This window comes from Dendrobates tinctorius, unplaced genomic scaffold, assembly GCF_039654945.1.
Source record: "Dendrobates tinctorius isolate UK_male_01 unplaced genomic scaffold, ASM3965494v1 ptg000175l, whole genome shotgun sequence".
NCBI lineage: Eukaryota > Metazoa > Chordata > Amphibia > Anura > Dendrobatidae > Dendrobates > Dendrobates tinctorius.
Genome location: NW_027361842.1, coordinates 10,639,423 through 10,665,594, shown reverse-complemented (window position 1 = coordinate 10,665,594; position 26,172 = coordinate 10,639,423). Strand labels below are relative to the sequence as shown.

The following is a 26,172-nucleotide window of genomic DNA, read 5'->3' as shown; positions in this document are numbered from 1 at the left end:
ACTGGTTAACCACCATCCGAGTGACTGTCTGACTTGAAAGGACAGTCGGCACTGCTGGTTGAGCGTGAAAGGATTCTTGTCCCAAGCTGACAAAAGGGTGTTCTGCAGGGGGCGAAGATGGAACTGGGCGAACGGTACCGCTTCCATAGTCGCCACCATTTTCCCTAGACTCCTCATCCCGGATCGGCTGGTATGAGGGACTGGTTGCCGAAGTGTCCGGACTCCCTGCCGGAGCGCTACCACCTTTTCCTGAGGGAGAATTACCAACCCTCGGCGAGTGTCGAGAATCATTCCTAGGAAGAAGATGTTTTGAGCTGGCACAAGGGATGACTTCTTTACATTGACCCACCATCATAAGCGGGCATGCATATCTAGCGCGATGTTGACATTTTCCTCACATGCCCGCCTTGAAGGGCCTTTGACCAAGAGGTCATCCAGATAAGGCAAGACGGCTATGCCTCGAGAATGCAGTATGGCCATGACCACTGCCATGACCTTTGTGAACACTGGGAGCCGTGGCTAGCCAGAAGGGTAGTGCTACCAACTGAAAATGTAGATCGCTGAAGGCGAAGCGTAGAAACTTCTGATGAGGAGGAAAAAATGGGAATATGCAGATATGCGTCTTGGATATCTATTGAGGCCAAGTATTCTTCCTGCTCCTTGGCCGATATGACTGACCGGAGAGACTCCATCCGGAAATGTCTAATCCTGATGAATTTGTTCAGAAGCTTCAGGTCCAAAACAGGCCTGACAGACCTGTCCTTTTTGGGAAACGCAAAAAGGTTGGAATAGAACCCCTGATTTTTTTCGTGTTCCGGCACTGGAACAATGACTCTGTTGTGCTGGAGCGATTTGATGGCTCCCAATAGAGCCCTTGCCTGGGCATCCACCCTGGGAAGCCGGGAAAGAAAAAACCATCTTGGCGGGTCTCTGACAAATTCTATTTTGTAACCTGAGGCCACCAATTCCTTTACCCATGCGTCGTGAGCGACATTGGCCCAGACGTGGAAAAATCAGAGTAGGCGGCCGCCCACCTTGCTGGTGTCGTCTTGTAAAGGCCTCGAGTCATTTGGCCGACGATCTTTGGGATCTGGCTCCCCTCGATCTGGGCTGCTGAGTACGCAATCTCCCCAGTGGGTTGGCTCTATATGAAACCTGCCACTCCCTATCCTGGTTGGGGCGGCCTGAGGCGGCGGAATTGGCCGCTGTAGTCCACCCGGGGTTGCGAAAGGCCCGAAATCGTACCTGAAACGGGTGACGAAAAAGCGGTTTGACCTTTTGTTGAGGGAGAAACCCGCTCTTTCCTCCTGTGGAGTCGGAGATAAGTTGATCCAACTTCTCCCCAAATAGGCGGCCGCACTGATAAGGCAGGGAAGTCAAGGACTTCTTAGAAGAAGAATCGGCTCGCCATGTCCTTAACCATAGGGCTCTTCTGATCGAAACTGCATTAGCGGCAGCAAGTGCCGAGCAATTGGCCGCATCCAAAGACGCACTGATTACATAGTCTCCGGCCATCGCCATCTGACCTGCGACCTCCGAAATCTCTGCAGGTAGATCCTGCTCCTGCGCGACCTTGTTTAATGTTTCTGACCATGATATCATAGCCTTGGCTACCCAAGTTGCTGCGAACGAGGGAGCAAGTGCTGACCCTGACGCCTCATATACTGAGCGAGCTAAGCTCTCTATGAGGCGATCCGTGGGATCCTTAATCGAGGAAACACCAGGGACGGATAGCAGGGTCTTAATGGCTAGGCGCGAAACTGGAGGATCCAACATCGGGGATTCCATCCATCTTTTACGGAGGTCCGGAGCAAATGGATACCTTGTTTCGAGTGCCTTTTGACCCGAGAAACGTCTGTCTGGATGTTCTCTGTGCCGCTGCACTATGTCCTCAAACTCAGGGTGAGAGGAAAAAATTCTGTGCGGGCGCTTCACTCACTTATATGCCACTTTATGTCGCGTAGCCGCTGCGGGATCATCCTCAATCCCCAGGGTCTGATTGACGGCTTCTATGAGGCTGTCCACTGTTTCACGTGACCCTGGAGTGTCCAGGTCAAGGGGCTCGTCTGAGTCGCAATCTGAGGTCTGCTCGCTATCAACCACTGGTGACTGGGAGCGAGAAGCAGAGCTTACGGATGCCAAGGCACCGGATGGACTGGGCGACACCGTGTGGATTCGTTTCCTCCGGGTCTGCCTGGAGTGAAAGCAACCCCTGCAGGCCGAAGGCTTTTGTGAGGTGGAGGTTCCCTCTAAGGCCAGCGAGCCATTGTCCCTACCCCTATCTTCGGCCTGAAGGGACTCTATTGCTCTCGTAAGCGACACCATGGACTGTGCCAGTGATCGGGCCCACTCCGGGGGATTTGACACATTGGTCGCAGTCGCAGGGGAGGGCTCCTGGGCGCGTTTGGATTCGCAGGCTTCGCATAATCGCTTGCTCTGCGCCCACGGAAACGCAAGAGATGCATGCAGGGTAAAAGAACGTGTGCATCTTTGCCTTTTCGGACATGCTGTATCTGTCCGCTGCTGGGGATGTGGGGAGAAGGTAGCAACTCGTTTTCCCTGTAGCGTGTCCTCTCGGGCAGCACTTACCCCAGTCCTGCGCCCCCCCGTCCTGGCTGCTTCCTTCAAATCATGCACCACCAGGTGTTGGAGTGAGCCAGCATGTAAAACCACTCCAGGGGCGGTGCTTCTGCGGCCTAGCCGTGCTCCGAAGCTGGGGCCTAAATTTCTTCGCCGCCGCCCAGTGCGGGGCGGGCCATCGGAAGTGACGCGCGGCTCCAGGGGCGGGACTTCCGGCCACGGCCTAGCTCCGGCTGAAGCCGCGGCCTCAATGTTTCCGCTACCCGATCGGGGGGGGGGCGCGGTACACAAAAAACATGACGCCACTAAGTGCGCGGCGCCGCCTGAAGGATCCAGTCACCCTCAGCCTGCCTGGCCGGTGGCTTGGGGCTCCAGCACTGAGGTCTTCGCAGGAGCCGTCCCAGACCCTCTCCTCACCGATGATCCTCTTCAGCCTGAGCGCAGGTATGTGAGGGGGCCTTGATAAAATAGGACAGTGCAGGCACCCTAGCTCCATCTACCCCCTTCAGGGAGTGAGGAGAGGGACCATCTGCCACCTTGCAGCACCGCAGTCTAAGCATTGGTGGAGCAGTGGGGGCCGCACAGACTAGTCTTGTGCCTCTGTACAGCCCATGGTTTCAATACCTAGGGGTGGTCAGGGCTAAGTCCGGCATTGTGTATCTCACGACGCGGTAGAGGATACGTGGAGGGACACTCGCACATGCTCTACCGTTGTTGGTTTGGGGAAATCGGACCCTTTCAATAGGATCCGTTGCCCCTGTCACATCTTCATGGAAAAAGACGAAAAAAGTCTGGAGAAAAACCCAGATGTGTGCCTCCATGGACACTAAGCAAAAAACTGAATTCCGCCAGCAATAGGGGCGAGGGTGTATACGGCGGAGGAGGAGCTAACCTCTTTTTTCACTTAGTGTCAGCCTCCTAGCGGCAGAAGCATACACCCACAGTATCTGTGTCCCCCAATGAGGCGAAGGAGAAAAGTATCGCCTCCAAGACTTCTTCCGAATATCCCCCATCCTCTGGAATTCTGTGCCTCAACAAGTCCAACTATCAACCACATTTGTATCCTTCAGACGGAACCTGAAAACTCACCTCTTCAAGAAAGCTTACAGCCTGCAATGACTCCGCTGCCTCCTCACAACTACCGGAGCTACGGCCTCACCATCACTGGAACTGCTGCAACCCACCCAACCTACTGTCTCCTTCCCCACCATCCTGTAGAATGTAAGTCCACAAGGGCAGGGTCCTCACCCCTCTGTATCAGTGTGTTAGCTTGTTTACTGTAAGTGATATCTTTAACCCCTTCTCATGTACAGCACCATGGAATCAATGATGCTATATAAATAAATAATAATAATAATAATCAGGTCCTTAATTCTGGTCTCTGAAGAAACATAGCCTTGTGCATTTAGTTTTAGTACTGAGAATTTAGTAAGATCTTGCAATGTCAAAATTTTAAATTGGGTCACTGAACATAAAACATTTTAACTTCTTAAGAGTGTTAAAACTATATGAAAGGTTATAGTTACTGCTTGTATTATACTCTATAGCTGCGTTCACAATTCTGAAAGCTTCATAGATGAAATTTATCGTTGGTTTATTGTCTACAAAAGGTTACTGAGATGAATTCACAGCTTAACAGTAAGAGAAATCATCTGCACTTTATACTGAGCAGTGTGAGATCTCAGCAGCAAGCAGCAGGAAGCAGGAACACTGAGGAGCTGACAATCAGATAGGTGATTGGAGAATTGGCAGAGAAGGGATATTGAGGATCTTCTCATTTTGGTGAAGCAGGCAGATATTCAACAGTAGGAGGGACACTGAACATCCGGTCAATCATTCTAAAATGGATGAGATTCAGGGACCGGGAGGATCTTGTTCACGAATATTTTATTTATTTTTATGACTTATTTCTTCACTTAAATAGAACATTATACAAAAAGTTGAACATTAAATGCTGACTCTCAGGAAAAATATATAGTACCCTTGCCAAATTTGCACAACTAGTGTACATAGATCATATACAGACGGATAAAAAAGCAAATATACAGTGAATAAATATGTGATCTGTATTACTCACAAAGTATTTGATACAACATAGACAAGCATACCAAGAGATGATGCTCTTTAACTTGTGGGGAACAAGGGTACTGTAACAAATGGCACAAGGTTGAAGGGTTCAAAAGACATACGTGGTGAACCCTAATAGGAAGAAAAAAAAAAAGAAGATGCCACTGACAATTGGTGTTTATCTTCTTTATTACCGATGAAAAAAAGATGCAAAACAGCCACCACTTGAGACACATCCTGCAACTGCATTGTTGACCCATGGTTTGTGCTTATCGTTTACCAGAAAGATGAATTCTGTTTGCAAGTCTTCTTTTCTTTGTTCTCATGTGTTATTTTGTATTATTGAATATATTTTTGACTCTGCACCAAAGTTATCGGCTTAAATTTTCTGAGTACTATATATATTTGTGAATAGACTGTAATTGTACTCTACTCAAGGGGTAATGCCGACCATGCTAGCTTTTCACATAAAGAGGTGAACCCTAGACAATATTATCAAAGAATGCTAAGAATAGGGTTCTAAGGGTTGTTTAGCCGCCAAAGATTTGGGAAGGACCACATACCCGACTACTTTGGATTTTAAGAAATTTATTAAAACACACTTGGGCTAAAAACTGATAGGAATTTTGTCCAAAAGCAGAATCAAGCAAACCTTAGTGTACAGAATTCATGGGGCCCAGAAGCAACACCTGATTAAACAGTGCACATTGGTATCGAATATTAAAGAGGTTGTCCTCTATCTTAAGGCTGTGTGCACACGATGCAGATTTGCAGAGGATCTGCAGCGGATTTTACCGCGCAGAAACGTTGCATATCCACATTGTGATGTACAGTAGTCTTAAAATCAATGGAAAAAAAAAAACCTCTGTGCAGACGCTGCGGATTTTTCTGCGCGGTTTTCCTGCGGTACAAAATCCGCAGCATGTTACTTCTTTTGTGCGGTTTTCCATCTCCCCTGTCACCAAATCCGCAGGGGGAAAACTGCAATGGAAAACCGCACAAAAACCGCAATAAAACCGCAGGAAAAATGGAAGAAATCCGCAGGAAAAATGCAGGTCATTTGACCTGCGGATTTCTTCCATTCTGCGCGGAAAAATCCGCAGGGCTAAAAAGTCCATCTGCACTCAGCCTAAAAGTTGTTGTCATTGGGTTAGGTAAAGAAAAAATTACATGGCGAGTATAGGATTTATTCTTTTACTGGGCCTGGGCCCATTCAAAGTTTGAGTCGACCTCCAAAAGCAACAATGCCTTTGGGTTTCCCTTAACCACAACATGAAAATTCTACGAAAATTCATTTAACTGGTCACCAAAAGCAAGTTGGAGTGGACTTTTTGGGTGGATGTGAAAAATTTTGGCCTAGTGGTTGGAATTTAAACTTTCTACGAATGGTAACGGCAAATAATGGCTTCACTTTTTTTTCCTTTTTGGGGTTAAATAATGGAAACTAATCAAGATTACATACCTAGGTGAACAGATTATGCAATGTCACCAAAAATGAAGTTCTTCAAAAATGTTTACCACACCATGAGCATCAATTAACTTTTCCATGTACAAACGTTTTCTGGAAATAATAAGTTTAGAAGCAAAAGAAAAACCATGTACATGAACCAAAAAACTGTGTGTTACCCTTTATAGAACACACACAAGCAAGTGTTTGTGATTGTGGAGATGACCAGCGGGCATAGGGAGACTTAGACGGCAGAAGATTAACAGAAGACGACTACAATGAACAAGATCTTCTCTAAAATGTACCGAACCTCAAAAACTTAAGATGTTTAAAATTGCATTAAATTTCAAGCTGCAAACACGATCGTAAATTCTCCAGCAACCTGGCTGCAAGCTTGGTTCCAGTGGGCATCCTTCAATATAACAAGGACAGAACACCTTACATCTACTTGTAAATGTTTACATTCAATACATTAAACTTCAAGCTGAAATCATAGTAAATTCTCCAGGAACCTGGCTGCAAGCTTGGCTCCAGTGGGTATCCTCTTTTCAATATATCACAGGCGGAACATCTTACATACTACTACTACTACTACTTGTGAATGTTTACATAGAATGCACTAAACTTCAAACTGCAATCACAGTATATGTTCTAGCAACCTGGACTTCAGCTTAGCTCTGGTAGGCATCCTCGTTTCAATAATAGAAGGACAGAACATTTTCGTGTACCCATGAAGGTTTAAAATACAAATTGAACTAAATTTCAAGCTGCAATCATTATAGTGAATTATCCAACAGCCTGACTTCAAGCTTTCAATAATACATGTCTATGTAGAGTGTGGATCCACGAGGCTCTAACCTACAATAATTTTCTTTATAAACTCATTACTTTTGTCTTCTGCAGGCACGGCACTCTCATCTTCCCGGTACAGATGCTGCTGGTGTGTGAGCTTCTCTCTCTCCTCCTCCATAATGCAGTACATATTACACATGACATACATTTCTAACCCTTTGGAAGGCTCACCTTTATGAGCACAATACCACAGGTACCAAACTTACCCATGCTACTAGAAGTAACAATGCTAGAGCAACACAACAGCCACATATAAGAAGTAGTTGCACAGACTCTACAGCAGAAATGTAGTAAAACATGTTTGATAGTTGCCATATGGAGCGCTGTCTATAGACTGCTGTACATGTCACAGTTTGTGAATTTCAAGTCCCTTTAGCGGTCGTTACATATAGTTACACTAAGAAAATCAAGCATATTATACAGCCAAAAGTTTAGCTCTGCGATGGTGCTACATTTTATTAGAAGGGTGTGTAATCCCTTTGTTCTAAGCACTTAACGTTTCTGAGAATTTTCAATTATGAGCATGTCGTAAGACATCAGATGACCTTAGTGCTTGCTTGGCAATTGATAAAGTTACTATATATTTATATAATCACTATATAAATTATCATGCAGACGAGTAATAATAAATGAAGTCATATCATACTCACTTCTTCAGTGACTCCTCTCTGAGCCTTGCGGATGCTATGTACAATTATACATTGACATCTACTTACTTTTGGCGTTGGACAGGAAGCAGTGGAAAGCCTTGATGTAGCCTGCGCCCGCGGCGATTCAGAGGGAGTGGTGCTGAGTGATGCAGTGTCTCGTGGAAGTACCTGCACCCCACGAGAGATGATGGAATCTGGAATCTGAATGAGGAAAGGCGGACAATTATATCATCTATGGTGAAGCAAGGACAGATATAATGACATTACCAGTGGGAGACATTTAACAGTCCGCTCTCCTGATCTACATATCTCACACTGGAAGCACCTCCTTTCATTTAAAACAAGCTCTGGAGGCAGATTCTCAGAGAGATCTATGTCCGGCTCATAGATCTTAATGCCTCATTTACATGTTGAATAAAATGTGGATTATTCTTGAATAAGACTTCGGAGAGTAGACATTAAGACATTTTATTCAGCGTTCTTTGACCTGCATTCCCTTTTTTTCGATTTTAAGTTTATTGTGTCTCTAGCAGAACAGACGGATTACAGAAAGCGAGGACGGTGCATTGTTTTATTGCTCCTGCTGTTCTGTCTGGGGAATGGCATACAAAACATAACAGAGAGGTGAGTCTTCAGTTTGGACAGGTAAGTCATTTGACAATGACAGGTGAAATGGAAGTTCTGGCACCTGCAGTGCTGGCAGAGTGCTAATAAAAAAAAAACCTAAAACTAAAAATAAAAGTCCATGGAAAGTTAAAAAAGACGTGAATTGTAAAGGGATGAGTGATTTGTGGGCATCTGTCGGCTAGGATAAGAACAAAGGGACCCTTTATCCTTCACGATTGAAGCTAGGAGGGGCTTCTGAAAGGAAATAAGGTTAAGCATGTGCACTGCCATTAATACAAAATGTATGGCACTGACATTAACAGACAAATACTGTCAAGACCACAATGATTGAAGCCTCTATCACCTATCCTGTACAAATAGAAGGTGTTATTTCAAGGTCCTACCTGCAGAATTGCACCGCTCCACTGCTTTTCAGCTTTCTGGATGCTGGGGGGAAGTGCTAGCTTTCTGCTGCATACAAGAGAAGCAGCATAGGAGAGAAGCAGCACAGGAAAGGGGCAGCACAGGAGAGAAGCAACATAGAAGAGGAGGACCACTGGAGAGGAGCACCAGTGGAGAGGAGCACCAGTGGAGAGGGGCACCATTAGAGAGGGGCACTATTGTAGAGGAGCAGACAGACCCCTTTGATGTATGTTGGTGACCACCTTGTTTTGCTAATGTGGCCATTATTTCTTGGGGGAAAAAAATAGCGCAGCATCCAAATCTGATGGAATTTGAAACAGAGACACTAAAAGAAATTATTTCAAGAAATAGAAATAAATAAAAATGGGAGTAATGCCATTAATTGTCACCCTTCAGCCTCTTTTCTCACTTCTCTACAGTTTCGGTCTCTTCTCCGCCATATAAATCTATGTACCTAATATCTAACTTATATTCCTTTCTTCTCCTTCTCATTCTTGATTTTTTACATCTAAGTCATAGCTCTATTTGTCCTTTCATTAATAATCTAGGATTAAAAGATGAACGAACCTTTCAATTTCCCTCCATTATATACAGAAATGCGATCCTTATTGATGAAATGGAAATCACTCCCTCTTTCACTATTTGGATGCATTTCAGCAATAAAAATGACTATCCTCACAAAAATGTTGTATCTTTTTGAGACTTTACCCATATCCTCCCCAAACAGCCACTTTACATTTCATATGCGCAGGAAGATGTCATAGAATTCCAAAGCTGCTAATATTGGCTGATAAAAAGATGGATGGTCTAGTGGCACCTATTGTATCTTTGTTCATTATTGGGCATTGCACGAACCCATCGTGGTCTTCTAAACCTGCCTATATGAAATGGATGGAGATTGAAAAATTATGGTTAGCCCCAGCTCACCCCAACTCCCTGATCTAGAATGAGGCTTACAATCCCCCTTCAATAGACCTATTGGGTCCAGTGATGCACACCAGAAATATATGGTGGATCTGCTCTAAAAAAATTTAATTTGACAATGAATTCTACTCTTACTTCCTTCCTTTTCCATTTGAATTTCCCTGACAGTTGAACCAACTCATTTACAGGGGTATGGACTTAATCTGGCTTGTTTAACTTTGGTGACATAATCAACTATAAAATGTGAATTCCTATGATGAGCTGAAAACAAAATTCTCCCTCCAGTCTCTTACATTATGTATAATATAACGCTGAAAGCGTCACTCTGTCCAAAGCCTTTATAGACTGCACAAACGCGACACGCCTGCGCAGTCTGGCTCCAGACAGTGACGCATTCCCAAGGAGATCGCGGTATGCGTTAGCACTGAATGCATAACGCGATCTCGGCAACACCTTACTGATCCGGTGTTGCTGTTGCCGCTGGGACTTGCGTCTTGATGTGATGTCAGGAGAGGGTGGGTTGTGGTGCCGGAATCGGCGCATGCGCAGTCCGCGCTTACCGCCACCATTTGGTAGAAGACACACTGCAGTGTGTCTTCAAGAAAATGGCGCCGGAAAGTGATGACTGCGCAGGCGCCGAGTCCGGCACCACAACACACCCTCTCCAGACATTACGGAACAACAACTTAACGATCGGGTATTGACGCGGGCCCTCTCCTGACATCACGGCGAGACCCCGCGTCAATACCCGATCATTAAGTTGTTGGGCCGTGATGTCTGGACAGGGTGTGTTGTGGTGCCAGACTCGCTTACGCCGCCATGTTTTAGAAGACTACAGTGTGTCTTCAAGAAACTGGCAGAAAGCGAGGGCTGCGCAGGCGCCGAGTCCAGCACCACAACACGCCCTGTCCAGACATCACGGCCTAACAACATAATGATCGGGAATTGATGTGGGGTCTCGCCGTGATGTCAGGAGAGGGTGGGTTGTGGTGCCAGAATTGGGTGCCGATTTCGGCTGCACAATTCCGCCCTCTCCTGACCTCACGGCATTGGGGGGGTGAGGGGACCATGGATTCCAGGATTGGGGGGCGAGGGGACCATGAATTCCAGGATTGGGGGTGAGGGGACCATGCATACCAGGATTGGGGGGTGAGGGGACCATGCATACCAGGATTTTTTGGGGAGGGGACCATGCATACCAGGATTGGGGGGTGAAGGGACCATACATACCAGGATGAGGAATGGGGTGCCATGCATACCAGGATTGGGGGGGGCATACATACCAGAATAGTGATAAGGGGGCCATGCATACCATTATAGGGATGAGGGGGCCATGCATAGCAGGATAGTGATGAGGGGTGCCATACATACCAGGATAGGAGGGGGCAGCACATACCAGGAGGAGAGACCATATACCAATAAAAATGCTTGCCACCCAGGCGTAGAACGGGTTCATAGCTAGTCTCAAAATATTAAAATTAGGCATTTTGCCTCATCATTATTCCACGGTCTACAGACCTCCATTCCTACCTCCTTTGGGAGACTGTGCATGAATAGATCAAAGAGGTTTAATATCTAATATTTACAATATTCTAGAGGCTCCAGACACAAATTCCCTAACTAGACACTCTTATATGCTCAAATGGGAGAAATATCTGGGTAAACCACTGACCGTGGTAAAATGGAGAACTATTTGGACCAGAGCAGCCAAGACTGCATCTTGTATTTCATACAAAGAAAACCAGTAAAAATCCTTCATCTCTGGTTTGATACACCTGAATTTTTACAGAAAATGAACCCATCTACTACTTCCTCTTGCTGGCGTTGCATCCTGTCTAGAGGTTCTATTTTTCACATTTTTTCGGACTATCCACTGATTAAACCGTTTTGGGTGATAGTCTAACTCCTCGCTAAGCAAGTTTTTCGAGTGGATCTCTTATTAAGTCCTCAGCTCTTTCTATTAAATAATTTCCTTTAATCCATATCCAAGAGATCCATTAGATTGCTTTTACATATGTTAACAGCAACACACTGTTTGATTGCCTACCATTGGAAGTAAACCTCTTCAGTTTCACAACTAGATCTACATTCCTCGAATCAAGGATATCAGGAACTTTGAATACCAGGCAGCCCTTAATGACAATACTGTAGAGAGATTTAACCTTACTTGGTCTCCTTGGGATTCTTTTTGATCCCTGTTAAATATATGACCTCTATGAGATGGATATAACTCGGTCATATCTTTTCACATAATTCCCCCCCCCTTTCCTTTTGTCTGAGTCTCTGTGTTTGTTTGTTAAATTTTACTTTTCATCTACCGTATTATTCGGATTATAAGATGCACTTTTATGATCCCCAAAATAAGGGGGAAAATGCGGGTGCGACTTATAAACCAAACACTATTCTTACCGAGGAGTCAATGCTGTGGACGCGGAGCTGGGGGTGTTGCGGTGGTGGCACGGTGGCAAGCGGTAGTTTTGCGGCGACAGCATATGGCAGCCGTCATTCTTCCGTGGTCCGGCTTCTCACTCGGTGCAGGCGCACATGGAGGAAAGCTGAGATCTCCATCCACGCCTGCAGATGGAGATCTCAGCACCAAGATCTCGGGAGATGAGATCCCAGCGCCAAGATCTCCATCTGCGCATGCGCTGCCCCGGCAGCCATTTTCCCGGAGTCCACCGCTTTTGTAAACGGTGCAGGACTTTGGGCTTTCACAAAATGTCAGCGGAGCCCCCACACCACCGAACACCCGCAGCGCTACTCTTGCCTCCTCCAGCTGCGACCTGCTCCACTGAACACCCCTTTCTACCAGTCTGGGGTCTGCAGCATCGCCCCACTCCTGCTTCCACCAGCACCGACCCTGGGACTCCGCTTCACCGCACCCACCACCCCAGGTAAGCAATAAGATGCCTGTAAGAAGCAACACCATTTTATTCATGGTAACATAGTAACATAGTTATTAACATAGTAACATAGTTATTAAGGTTGAAGGGAGACTTTAAATCCATCTAGTTCAACCCATATCCTATCCTAACTTGCCCTAACATGTTGATCCACAGGAAGGCAAAAAACCCCATGTGGCAAACAGTAAGCTTCACATTGGGGGAAAAAATTCCTTCCCGACTCCACATACAGCAATCAGACTAGCTCCCTGGATCAATGCAATATTAAGGAAACTAGTGTATATACCCTGTAATATTATACTTTTCAAGAAAGGCATCCAGTCCCTTCTTAAATTTTAGTAGGGAATCACTCATTACAACATCATATGGCAGAGAGTTCCATAGTCTCACTGTTCTTACAGTAAAGAATCCGCGTCTGTGAGTATGCTTAAACCTTCTTTCCTCCAGACGTAGAGGATGCCCCCTTGTCCCCGTCACAGGTCTAAGAGTAAAAAGATCATTAGAAAGGTCTTGGTATTGTCCCCGCATATATTTAAACATTGTAATAAGATCACCCCTAAGCCTTCGATTCTCCAAACTAAATAACTCCAAGTGTAATAACCTGTCTTGGTATTGCAGACCCCCTAGTTCCCTAATAACCTTGGTCGCTCTTCTCTGCACCCGCTCCAGTTCAGCTATGTCTTTCTTATACACCGGAGACTAGAACTGTACACAGTATTCTAAGTGTGGTCGCACTAGTGACTTATGTAGAGGTAAAATTATGTTCTCCTCATGAGCATCTATGCCTCTTTTAATGCATCCCATTATTTTATTTGCCTTTGCAGCACCTGCCTGACACTGACCGCTAAATGTGAGTTTATCGTCCACACATACACCCAGTTCTTTTTCAGTGACTGTTTTGCCCAGTGTTTTACAATTAAGCACATAATTATACATCTTGTTCGTTCTACCCAAGTGCATGACCTTACATTTATCCCCATTAAAGCTCATTTGCCATTTATCAGCCCAAGCTTCTAGTTTACATAAATCCTCCTGTAATATAAAATTGTCCTCCTCTGTATTGATTACCCTGCAGAGTTTAGTGTCATCTGCAAATATTGAAATTCTACTCTCTATGCCCCCTACAAGGTCATTAATAAATATGTTAAAAAGAAGCGGGCCCAAAACTGACCCCTGTGGTACCCCACTGCTAACCGTGTCCCAGTCCGAGTGTGCTCCATTAATAACCACCCTTTGTTTCCTATTCCTGAGCCAGCTCTTAATCCACCTACACATATTTTTCCCTATCCCCATTGTTCTCATTTTATGTATCAACCTTTTGTGTGGCACCATATCAAAAGCTTTTGAAAAGTCCATGTACACCACGTCCATTGCATTCCCTTGGTCCAGTCCGGAACTTACCTCTTCATAAAAGCTTATCAGATTAGTTTGACAGGAGCGGTCCCTTGTAAACCCATGTTGATATTGGGTCATAAGGTTATTTTTCTCCAGATACTCCAGTATAGTATCTCTTAGAAAACCCTTCAGGATTTTACCCACAGTTGAGTTTAAACCTACTGGCCTGTAATTTCCAAGTTCAGTTTTTGTCCTCTTTTTGAATATTGGCACCACATTTGCTATACGCCAGTCCTGTGGTACAGACCCTGTTATTATGGAATCTTTAACCCCTTAACCCCCAAGGGTGGTTTGCACGTTCATGACCGGGCCAATTTTTACAATTCTGACCACTGTACCTTTATGAGGTCATAACTCTGGAACGCTTCCATGGATCCCGGTGATTCTGACAATGTTTTCTCGTGACATATTGTACTTCATGTTAGTGGTAAAATTTCATTCAAATAACTTGCGTTTATTTGTGAGAAAAACGGAAATTTGGCGAAAATTTCGCAATTTTCCAACTTTGAATTTTTATGTCCTTAAATCACAGAGATACTGCACACAAAAAACTTGATAACTAACATTTCCCACATGTTTACTTTACATCAGCACAATTTTGGAACCAAAATTTTTTTTTGTTAGGAAGTTATAAGGGTTAAAAGTTGACCAGCGATTTCTCATTTTTACAACACCATTTTATTTTTACGGACCACATCACATTTGAAGCCACTTTGAGGGGTCTATATGATAGAAAATACCCAAAAGTGACACCATTCTAAAAACTGCACCCCTTAAGGTGCTCAAAACCACATTCAAGAAGTTTATTAACCCTTTAGGTGCGTCACAGGAATTTTTTTGAATATTTAAAAAAAAAACAAACCCACAAATGACACCATTTTGGAAACTAGACCCCCCAAGGAACTTATCTAGATGTGTGGTGAGCACTTTGAACCCCCCAGTGCTTCACAGAAGTTTATAACGCCCGGGCGCGAAAATAAAAAATTCGTATTTTTTCCACAAACATGATCTTTTAGTCACCATTTTTTTATTTTCCCAAGGGTACCAGGAGAAATTGAACCCCAAAAGTTGTTGTACAATTTGTCCTGAGTATGCTGATACCCCACATGTGGGAGAAAACTACTGTATGGGCACACGTCGGGGCTCGAAAGGGAAGTAGTGACGTTTTGGAATGCAGACTTTGATGGAATGGTCTGCGGGTGTCATATTGCCTTTGGAGAGCCCCTAATGTACCTAAACAGTGGAAACCCCCACAAATGACTCCATTTTGGAAACGAGACCCCCTAAGGAACTTATCTAGATGTGTGGTGAGCACTTTGAACCCCCAAGGGCTTCACAGAAGTTTATAATGCCCGGGCATGAAAATAAAAAAATCGTATTTTTTTTCCACAAACATGATCAATTAGTCCCCAATTTTTTCATTTTCCCAAGGGTAACAGGAGAAATTGGACCCCAAAAGTTGTTGTCCAATTTGTCATGAGTACGCTGACACCCCATATGTGGGAGAAAACTACTGTATGGACACACGTCGGGGCTCGGAAGGGAAGCAGTGACGTTTTGGAATGCAGACTTTGATGGAATGGTCTGCGGGTGTCATGTGCGTTTGGAGAGCCCCTGATGTACCTAAACTATTGAAACTCCCCACAAGTGACCCCATTTTGGACACTAGACCCCCCACGGAACTTATCTAGATGGGTGGTGAGCACTTTGAACCCCCAAGTGCTTCACAGAAGTTTATAACGCTCGGACGTGAAAATAAAAAAATCATTTTTTTCCACAAAAATGATATTTTTGCCTCAATTTTTTATTTTCCTAAGGGTAACAGGAGAAATTGGACCCCAAAAATTGTTTTACAATTTGACCTGAGTAGGCTGATACCCTACATGTGGGGGTAAAACACTGTTTGGGCGCATGGCAGAGCTTGGAAGGGAAGGAGCACCATTTAACTTTTTCAACTCAGAATTGGCTGGAATTGAGATCAGACGCCATGTTGCATTTGGAGAGCCCCAGATGTGCCCAAACAGTGGAAACCCCCAATTCTAACTCCAACCCGAACCCCAACACACCCCTAACCCTAATCTCAGCCCTAACCCTAGCCCTAACCCTAGCCCTAACCCTAACCGTAATGGAAAAATGGAAATAAATACATTTTTTTTATTTTATTATTTTTCCCTAACTAAGGGGGTGATAACGGGGGGTTTGATTTACTATTTATGGCGGGTTTTATGTTTGGCGGCTGTCGCACGCTAAAAGACGCTTTTTATTGTAAAAATAGTTTTTGCATCACCACATATTGAGAGCTATAATTTTTCCGTATTTTGACCCACCGAGTCATATGAGGTCTTATTTTTTGCGGGACAAGTTAACGTTTTTAATGGTACCATTTTCGGGCACGTGACTTTTTTTTATCGCTTTTTATTCCGATTTTTGGGACGCAGAATGAACAAAAACAAGCGTTTCATGAATTTCTTTTGGGGGGGTGCGTTTACACCGTTCCGCGTGCGGTAAAATTGATAAGGCGGTTTTATTCTTCGGGTCAGTACGGTTACAGCGATACCTCATTTAGGTCTTTTTTTATGTTTTGTCGGTTTTATGCAATGAAAACTATTTTATATAAAAAATAATTATTTTTGCATCGCTATATTCTGCGAGCTATAACTTTTTTATTTTTTTGCTGATGATGCTGTGTGGCGGCTCGTTTTTTGCGGGACAAGATGACGTTTTCAGCGGTACCATGGATATTTATATGCGTCTTTTTGATCGCGCGTTATTACACTTTTTGTTTGGCGGTATGATAATAAATCATTATTTTTTGCTTTGTTTTTTATTTTTATTTTTTAAGGGGTTCGCTAAAGGGGTTAACTAATGGGACAGTTTTATAGGGCGGGTCGTTACGGACGCGGCGATACCTAATATGTGTACTTTTATTGTTTGTTTTTTTTTTTATTTCCAAAAAATGGATTTATTTGGGGGAATATTTTTTTTTTTCTAATTTATTTGGCGATTTTTTTAAATTTATTTTAACACTTTTTTTTATTTTTTTTAACTTTATTAAATAGTCACAGGTGGGACATCGCTGATCTGTCACATCACAGATCACTGTGACAGATCAGCAATCTGTCACAGGCAGTGCAGAAGGCTTCCTCATGCCTGCGCTTTGCAGGCACTGAGGAAGCCAGCTTCCTGCAGGCCCCCGAAGGCCCCCGTCGCCATCTTGGATTCGGGGGCCTGCAGGAAAGGAGCCCCCGCAGCAGCGCTGCACATTGCGCTGCCGTGGGGGGCTCAGGGAAGCACGGAGGGAGCCCCCTCCCTGCCGATGCTTCCCTTTAACCCCCGGTACACCGCGATCATGTTTGATCGCGGTGTGCAAGGGGTTAACGTGTCGGGGCTGGTCCGTGACCGCCCCTGACACATTGTGCCGGGTGTCAGCTGTGATAATCAGCTGACACCCGGCCGCGATCAGCGGCGCTCACCATGTGGGCGCCGCTGATCGCGGTAGACATACTATCCCGTCCATGGGCATAGTGGCCCGGGGCCCATGGACGGGATAGTACGTCTGATGTCAGGAAGGGGTTAAAGATTAAAAATAATGGTCTATCTATGACTGTGCTTAATTCCTGCGGGGGTGTATCCCAACCGGGCCCGAGGATTTGTCAATTTTAGTGATTTTTAGACGCCGCCGTACTTCCTGCTTGGTTAAGCAGGTGACATTTAATGGAGAATTTTTATCCCTGATCATGTTATCCGTCATGGGATTTTCTTGTGTAAATACTGTTGAAAAAAAGTCATTTAGCATATTGGCTTTTTCTTCATCCTCATCCACCATTTCACCTAGACTATTTTTAAGGGGACCAACACTATCATTTTTTAGTTTCTTACTATTTATGTAGTTAAAGAATATTTTGGGATTATTTTTACTTTCTCTGGCAATGAGTCTCTCTGTCTTAATCTTTGCTGTCTTGATTTGCTTTTTACAGAATTTATTTAATCTTCTGTATTTAGTTAATGCCTCATCACTACCTACTTGCTTTAATTCTCTAAATGCTTTATTTTTGTCCCTTATTGCACCCCTTACAGCTGTATTTAGCCATAGTGGTTTCCTCCTATTTCTAGCATGTTTATTCCCATATGGTATATATTGTGCACAGGTCCTATTCAGGATGCTAATAAACGTCTCCCATTTTCTTTGTGTATTTTTATGTCTCAGGATATCGTCCCAGTTAATTGCACCAAGATCATCTCTCATCCGTTGGAAATGTGCCTTCCTGAAGTTTAGTGTCCTTGTAACCCCTCTACTACACATCTTATTAAAGGATACATGAAAACTTATTAATTTGTGATCACTATTACCCAAGTGACCCCCCAACCCTTACATTTGATATGCGGTCTGGCCTGTTGGTTAATATTAGGACTAGCAGTGCCCCCCCTCTTGTTGGGTCCTGAACCAGTTGTGAAAGGTAATTGTCTCTCATAGTTATCAAAAACCTATTACCTTTGCTGAAACTGCAGGTTTCGGTTCCCCAATGTATTTCAGGGTAGTTGAAGTCCCCCATAATAATGAATTCTCCTTGAGTCGCTGCTTCATCTATTTGCTTTATGAGGATATTCTCTGTTGCTTCCATTATTTTTGGAGACTTATAACAAACCCCTATCAGTAATTTATTATTTTTCCCCCCTCCCCTTATCTCCACCCACAGGGACTCTACATTTTCATTAGATTCATATATATTATCACACAGGATGGGTTTTAAGGATGATTTTACATATAAACACACGCCTCCCCCTCGCTTATTTGTACGGTCATTTCTGAACAGACTATAGCCCTGTAAATTAACCGCCCAGTCATGGCTCTCGTCCAGCCATGTCTCAGATATCCCCACCATGTCATAATTATGTTCCAACAACATTAACTCCAATTCCTCCATTTTGTTGGCGAGACTTCTGGCATTAGTATACATGCACTTTATGTATCTCTCTGTACCTCTATTCTTTCTTAAATTAACTGTTCTAACCCCACCCCCCATGCCACCCCCACCCCCAATGTCATTATTTGTGCCCAGGTCTCTATCTGCACTGTCTTCCCCTCCTATAAAAGGAATACCCTCCCCCCCTTCAAAGAAGTTTTTTTTCCTATTTTTCTCCTCAAAATTTTGGGTGCGTCTTATAATCCGGTGCATCTTATAAATATCAAAATACGGTACTTGAAAATGTTTAACTATTACTATAACATAAGATTGGTTGTTAACCTATAAATGATAGTGAAAAATATAAAATGCCTAATTATTTTTTCTTTTCCTGTAAAATTTGAAAAATTTTCAAGAAAAATTACAATTTAAAAAAAATACGACCGAATCTTTTAAGGTTCGATTTGGCGAACGTCACGATGTTCGCTGAACATGTTCGCGGAATGGTTCGACTAACATACCCGAACACCATTGACTTCAAAGGGAGGCAAAACCAAAAGCATAGACAACACCTTCAGGGGTGAAAAATTGCTGCCAAAACAGCTACAATTATGGGCAGACACCAGGAAAAGTGTCATAAAATGGATCATAAATTAATAATTTAAAAATAAAACACAACATGAGTTAACCTGTATTTTTGATAACCAGCCACTCAAAACTGACAGCTGCGGACCCACGCTTACTGTGTAGTCAGAAAGATCCTGGGAGTTCACAGCCAATGAACTCCGTTCAACTCACTTACATCACAGTACAAGCGCTGTGGGAAAGGTTGTAACAGAGCTCACACTGACGTCTGTAAGTTGAACTGAGTTTATTGGCTGTGAATTCCCAAGGACCTTTCTGACAGCACCACTAGAGAGAGAACTTTCTCACACTCGCAGTGATGTTAGTCAGGTCATAGGAGTTCACTGCGAGATACTGAAGTAGCAGATGTTGCTCACTGTCTCTTCTGGATGGCATACTGTATAGTAGCATCATGCAACAATGCAGTCTGCCATCCAGATGCAGAACAGCTACTCCCGTCACGTGACAAATGGATCATTATCTTCTTGGGGGACAGGTGAGGAATATTGTGGTTTATTATTTTAATTCTGTTACAGAAGACATTGGCTTCTAAGGACTGGACGATGCCATGAGTATGGTTTAATTTAGATTCATTAAAGGAGTCTGTGTCATTCTTTCAATTACAGGACTTTATACTGGGTGTGTGTTGTAAATAGTTAAATAATATGGGGTGGAATCTCCTCTATTCTATTAACTTTATTACCACTATGTACATATTCATATATGAGGCTGTTCATGACGCTTTGTCATTTTTTCATTAGAATTTTCTTTGACCCTATCTTCAATCCACATTAGCACTAATATTGTTGCATATCTTAAAACAGATATATCTTGAAAAAGGTAACTATATGACGAAACATCGATTAATTGTATCTGTATCCACACTGGTCTGAAATTTTGGGATTTGTCTCCATTTCTTGTTTAATAAAATTTCCAGTTTGAGTGCTTAAGTTTGCTATTTTTTGATTTTAGTTACTTTACTTCAGAGCTACGAGGAACGGCTAAAGAATCTCGGAAAGTTTAGCTGCAAAAAAGAATGCTAAGAGGAGACTTAATAGCTGTCTACAAATATCTGAAGGCATATCAAAGTGTAGAGGGATCAACCTTATTCTCATTTGCACAAATGTGGAAACACAAGAAGCAATGGAATGAACTGAAAGGGAGAAAATACAGATCAGATATTAAAAAACACTTTTTGACAGTGAGGATGATCAATGTGTGGAACAAGTTGCCATTAGAGGTGGTGAGTTCTCCTTCAATGGAAGTCTTAAAACAGAGACAGGACAGACATCTGTCTGAGATGATTTAGTGAATCATGAATTGAGCATGAGGTTGGACAGGATGACCTTGGAGGTCCCTTCTAACCCTACTATTCTATGATTCTCCACTCCGATCAGAGTTTCATTCCTTATTCCAAGTCGGCCACTGCAATGACATGGGTGAGCTGAGTTAATCAGATCCATGTCTTCCCTGTGCAGGTGGGATAGGAATGGAAATGAAATTGTGATTTAGTTATACCACCGCACTCCAAATGCAATTGAGGTATGCATCTTTGAAGCCGAAGGAATAAAATGCAGTTCTGAGCGCAGGAAGCAGCATAGACAAATGGAGGGCACCAGATAGGGGTTCTACATATGAAAAAGTTTAGTGACCTCTGAGGCGTGGACATAGCCATGAGCCCGAGCCCTGAAAAATGTCTGGAGATGGGGCACAAGATAACGGAAAGGATGGTGGGCAGCGAGTAGCAGGGCAGCTGGACAGGTGAGCTGTTAGTTTAGTATTAGTTTAAGTCCTTTTAGCTCGTAAGTCGGGAGCTGCTTGTTTAGAATAAGCAAAGTTCAAACCTCTTAAGGAAACTAAATAATAAAGAAAAAAAGAAAAAAATTATAAATATAACCCTTGGCATTTTTCATGTTTTGCTACCTCACAACTTGAATTCCACTTGTTTTTTAGGGTTTGCATTAAATCACGTAAAGAACTTGCCTACAACTGTGAAACTGTGAGCATTTGGTTTTCTTTTCATTGTGAAGTTAACAACAAATAGGATAAAATAACTGAAAACTTCAGTGTGCATTACTATTCACCCCTCTAAAGTCAGTACTTTGTAGAGCCTCCTTTTGCGGCAATTAAAGCTGCTTGTTGCTTTGAATAAGTCTCTATGAGTTTTCCACATCTTGCCATTGGAATTTTTGCTCATTCCGCAAGGCAAAACTGCTCCAGCTCCTTCAAGTTAGATGGTTTCCTCTGGTGAACAGCAATCTTACAGTCTAACCACAGGTTCTCAATTGGATTAAGATCTGGGCTTTAACTAGGCCACTACAAAACATTTACATGTTTCCTGTTAAACGACTTGAGTGTTGTTTTAGTAGTATGCTTTGGGTCATTGTCTTGTTGGAAGGAGAACCTCTGTCCCAGTCTCAAATCACTGACAGACTGAAACAGGTTTTGCTCAAGAATATCCCTGTATTCCGCACCATCCATCTTCTCCTCCTCGACTTGGACCATTTTCCTTGTCGATGCTGCAGAAAAACATCCCCACAGCATGATGCTACCACCCCTATGGTTCACTGTGGGGATGGTGTTCTTTGGACAATGAGCTGTGTTGGTTTGGCATTAGACACAGCATTTACCTTTGGTGGCCAAAAAGTTCAATGTTTGTCTCATTTGACACAGCACCTTCCTCCATACATTTGGGGAGTCTCAACACATGTCTCTGTTTGAGAACTCTGCAGCTCCCTCAGGGTTACCTTTCGTTTCTGTGCTGCCTTTCTGATTAATGTCATCATTGCCCGAGCTGAGAGTTGGGTGGGCAGCCCTCTCTTGGCAGGTTTGCTGTGCTACCATGTTGTTTCCATTTGATTATAATGGATTTGATTGAGCTCTGGGGGATGATCCGAGATTGGGATTTTTTTTTTATAGCCCAACCTTGATTTGTACTTCTTAACAACTTTGTCCCTGACTAGTTTGGAGATCTCCTTGGTCTTCATGGTGTTGTTTGGAGAGCTCCATGATCTTGATGGTGGTGTTTGATTAGTGGTGCCTCTTTGGCCTTTCAGAAAAGGTAAAGTGTATATACTGACAGCCATGTGACACTTAGATAGTATACAGGTGGACATCCTGTCACTAAGCATGTGACTTATGAAGGGAACTGCTTGCACCAGAAAGTCTTAGGGGTTTCATAGCAAAAGTGGTCAATACATATGCAGATGCCAATTTTTAGTTATTCGATCCCATAAATTTAATTTATGCCTATATTTTGTTCACTTAATTTCACCAACTTAAACTATTTAGTGCTAATGGATCACAAACAAATCGGATTACAAAAACATTTAAACACAGGTTATGATGTAACAAAACAGATGAAAAGCCAAGGGGGTGAATACTTTTGTAAGCCACTATATACACACACACATATAAGTAAATTGTAGCAAAGCCAGGTAAGACTGGGGTACATCCTAGTTCTACCGGCTCTGATTTGCATCTGGCTGGCTCTGCGTATAACCAAGCTAGGAGTCCACCTTAGTCAGTAAGTTGGGGAAGCAGAGCAGAGTGTATTGTACCAGAGTTGGGGGAGACAAGCCATAATTTTTTTGAGAAGAGTCTGCACAGGGCAGTTTGCTTCAAACTGAAAGTATCAATGGCTTCTATGAATGATAGCTGTTGTGTTAGACGGAACTGTGACTAGCTCAGCTGTATGTGAGTAGTCAGGGTCTATTTTGTTTATTTAGCGCCTTGACAAGGTTAGGGATTTTGTATTTATGGTTTTGTTTTGGAGCTGTGCAATCAGTGGAAATGAACATATTATTTTAACCCGAACTCCAGTGTCTGTGCAAATACTACCTACCTGAGAGAGTGAATTCCTACAATTGGTGGAAGACGTGTGCTTGCGAAGTCCCAGAGAGCAAAGGCAATGGGCAGTGAATAGATTGAATGTCCTGCGTAAAGGCAGTTACACCATTATGAACGCAGTCTGAAACCATGGTTGAGTTATTTAAGCTATTAGTCAAGGTGCAGCAACAGCAGTACCAGCAGCAGCTGATCCACCAGGAAACCAACAAACTCCTAATCCAGCAGTATCAACAGCAATAGCAGGAGTTGTGGCAGCAGTTATAACAGCAGCAGCAGCAGATGACTCTTCTGGTAGAAACTGTCTGGACTACGGAGATGGCACCACCTACCAGCCAAAGTGAAGGTACCTGGGTGAGGCAGACGGTATAGGAAGCGTTACAGAAGATGACTCAGGAAGGCAACATTGAGGCTTTCATGACTGTAATTGAGAGGGTAGCAGACAGAGAAACTGCCCCCAGAGCAATAGGGAGTCCTAGCTCAATACTTTACAGGGGAAGTGCAGAAAGCATACTAGGACCTTGCCCTGCAGGATTCCAATAAATACAACAAGATGAAGATGAATATTATGACAATCCTGGGACAATCTGTTTCCGCAATGGGATGGGTACAATGATCTATAGTGTAGTGGGACCCAAGTGAAGGAACAGGTAATAGAGCGCATTGTCAAGGCCCAAAAAAAAATCCAGGGGGTATAATTGGTCAACTCAAGTGAAACAATTTTAGCCTGGGGATCGGGTACTAATGTTTATGCCCATAGTGGAAAGCAAGTTGCTTACCTAGTGGCAAGGACCGTATAGCATGGTTGACAAGGTGGGAGGGGTCAACTATAAAGTATTCTGGCCAGGGAAAAGGAAGGCCTGTTCTATAAATTGTAGCAACCTACTAAAAGCCTGGAAGGGCAGGGAACCGCTCAAAATCCCTTGCTTGTTGGCCCGGTCAGAAACCAACATTGAAGGTGTCAAAACGAAAGGAACTTTGACTACTCTCAAAAATCAGCCAAAAATTGAAACCCAAAAATAGGGGTTGGTTCTTGGAGGTACTAGGTCACTCTAGGATCATCAGGCATAAGCCTCACATTTGGATCAGTTTAAAGTCCTGTAGGATCTGTGTGATGGCAGATGGTACCCAGGCCACAGCTTTGAGAAGGTGGGGTTTGGGTTAAATGTAGGAAAGCCAGGTAAGACTGGGGTAGAACCTAGCTCTACAGGCTCTGATTATTTGTACCTGGCTGGCTCTGCATTTAACCAGACTAGTTGTTCACCTTGGTCAGTCAGCTGGGGGAATCTAATTGGGGTGGAATGTATTAGAGCTGGAGGGAGACAAACCAGAATCTCTTTGAGAACATTCTGCACAGGCCATGTGCATCAAACTACAAGTATCACTTGCTAACCAGTGGAAATAATTGTCACATTGTATTTACCAAAAAATCCAGTGCCTGGGTGAATGCTACCTATAATATATATACTGACGAGCATCAGGGGTAACAATGTTTTGAACTTTTGATTTTCAAGCTCCAAATCTCACCATCCACTACTTCTTCAAACATGAGACTCCCATCATTTTATAGACAATCATCTTGGACATCTCATATATACATTTGACTTGCAACTATTTAATAATAAATAATAGTAACAAATAATTTTATTTCTATAGCGCCAGCATATTCCGCAGCACTTTACATTATAGAGGGGACTTCTACAGACAAAAGGCATTACAGCACAGCATAGCATAGCAAAAAACACATTAATCAAAACAGATACCAAGAGGAATGAGGGCCCTGCTCGCAAACTTACAACCTATAAGGAAAAAAGGGAGACACGAAAGGTGGGTGCTATCAATTTAGCACATGATTAGTTATACAGATTCTTCTCATGTCACTGCAATGTTACTGTTTTGCTCCTGGTGGTGGGAAAATCTATTTCTTTCTGTATACTACAAATCACAATCTGCTCTCTCATTCCCTAATTGCTCAGTGTGTTATTGGGTTGATTCCCAAGCAAAAGGTCACTTGTTCGATTAGAGCAATCATGACACAGATTTCCCAAGAAAAGAGAAACTGTATCATCCAGTACATCAATAGTGGTCTCTCGGCCGAGAAAATTGCCAAACTGCATCATGTGAGCACCATGACAGCTGGCAGAATATGAAATGAAGTCCATCCACCCATTCAAAAGCCAAGAGGAGGACGTCCAGGCAAAATATCGAAGTCAACAACTCGGCTCATTACAATGTCTATCAGTCATGGCGCTCACAAACACGGCAGTGGAGGTGACTCATATGCTTCATTATAGTGAGATCACAGACGTCCATATGGCACAGTGCAATGCAAATTACACAAGTCTGGAATGGTGGCCCGAAAAAAGGTAAAGAAGCCTTGACTTCAATATCGTCATAAGAAGCATCGGCTAGAGTTTGCAGAAAAGTGAACGATAGAAGATTGGAAAAGGGTGATTTGTAGAGATGAGATAACAGTCAAGAGACTAGGCTCTGATGGGTGCAAATGGGTCTGGATGAAACAAGGGGAAAAGGGGCTAACGGATTGAGAAACTGAAGGAACTGTAAAGTTCGGTGGAGGAAGCCTGATGATATGAGGTTGTTTCACATTTGATACTTGACCAGGATCGATGGTGGTCTCAGTGCTGAGCTATATGTGAGTGAGTATCCTACAAGACAAGTTACTTCATACATTCCAGTACTATGGCCATGAAAAGGACAACAGTGTTGCAGCAGGTCACCGACTCAAAGCATACGTCAAGATTGGTGAAAAATGGTTCAAGGACTATGAAATAGAGGTGCTGGATTGGCCCCCACATTCCCCAGACCTCAACCCTATCGAACACATGTGGGTAGAGTTGAAGAAAAAGCTGAATACAGACCCAAGTGATTTGACCACTATGCACCAACTTTGGGAATATGTAGAACAGAGAGGGAAACAGCTTTCGGTCAAG

At 43.5% G+C, this 26,172-nt stretch overlaps 1 protein-coding gene across 30 annotated transcripts in view; it reads right to left on the bottom strand.

Moving 5' to 3' along the window:
- Positions 1–26,172, bottom strand: part of GPHN (gephyrin) — a 663,734-nt gene that overhangs the window by 270,146 nt on the left and 367,416 nt on the right. For all 30 annotated transcript variants that reach the window (XM_073551368.1, XM_073551372.1, XM_073551370.1 and 27 more), the window contains one exon: positions 7,663–7,797. In XM_073551368.1, coding sequence (XP_073407469.1) covers positions 7,663–7,797 — 135 coding nt within the window. The remainder of the gene's footprint in view (positions 1–7,662; positions 7,798–26,172) is intronic.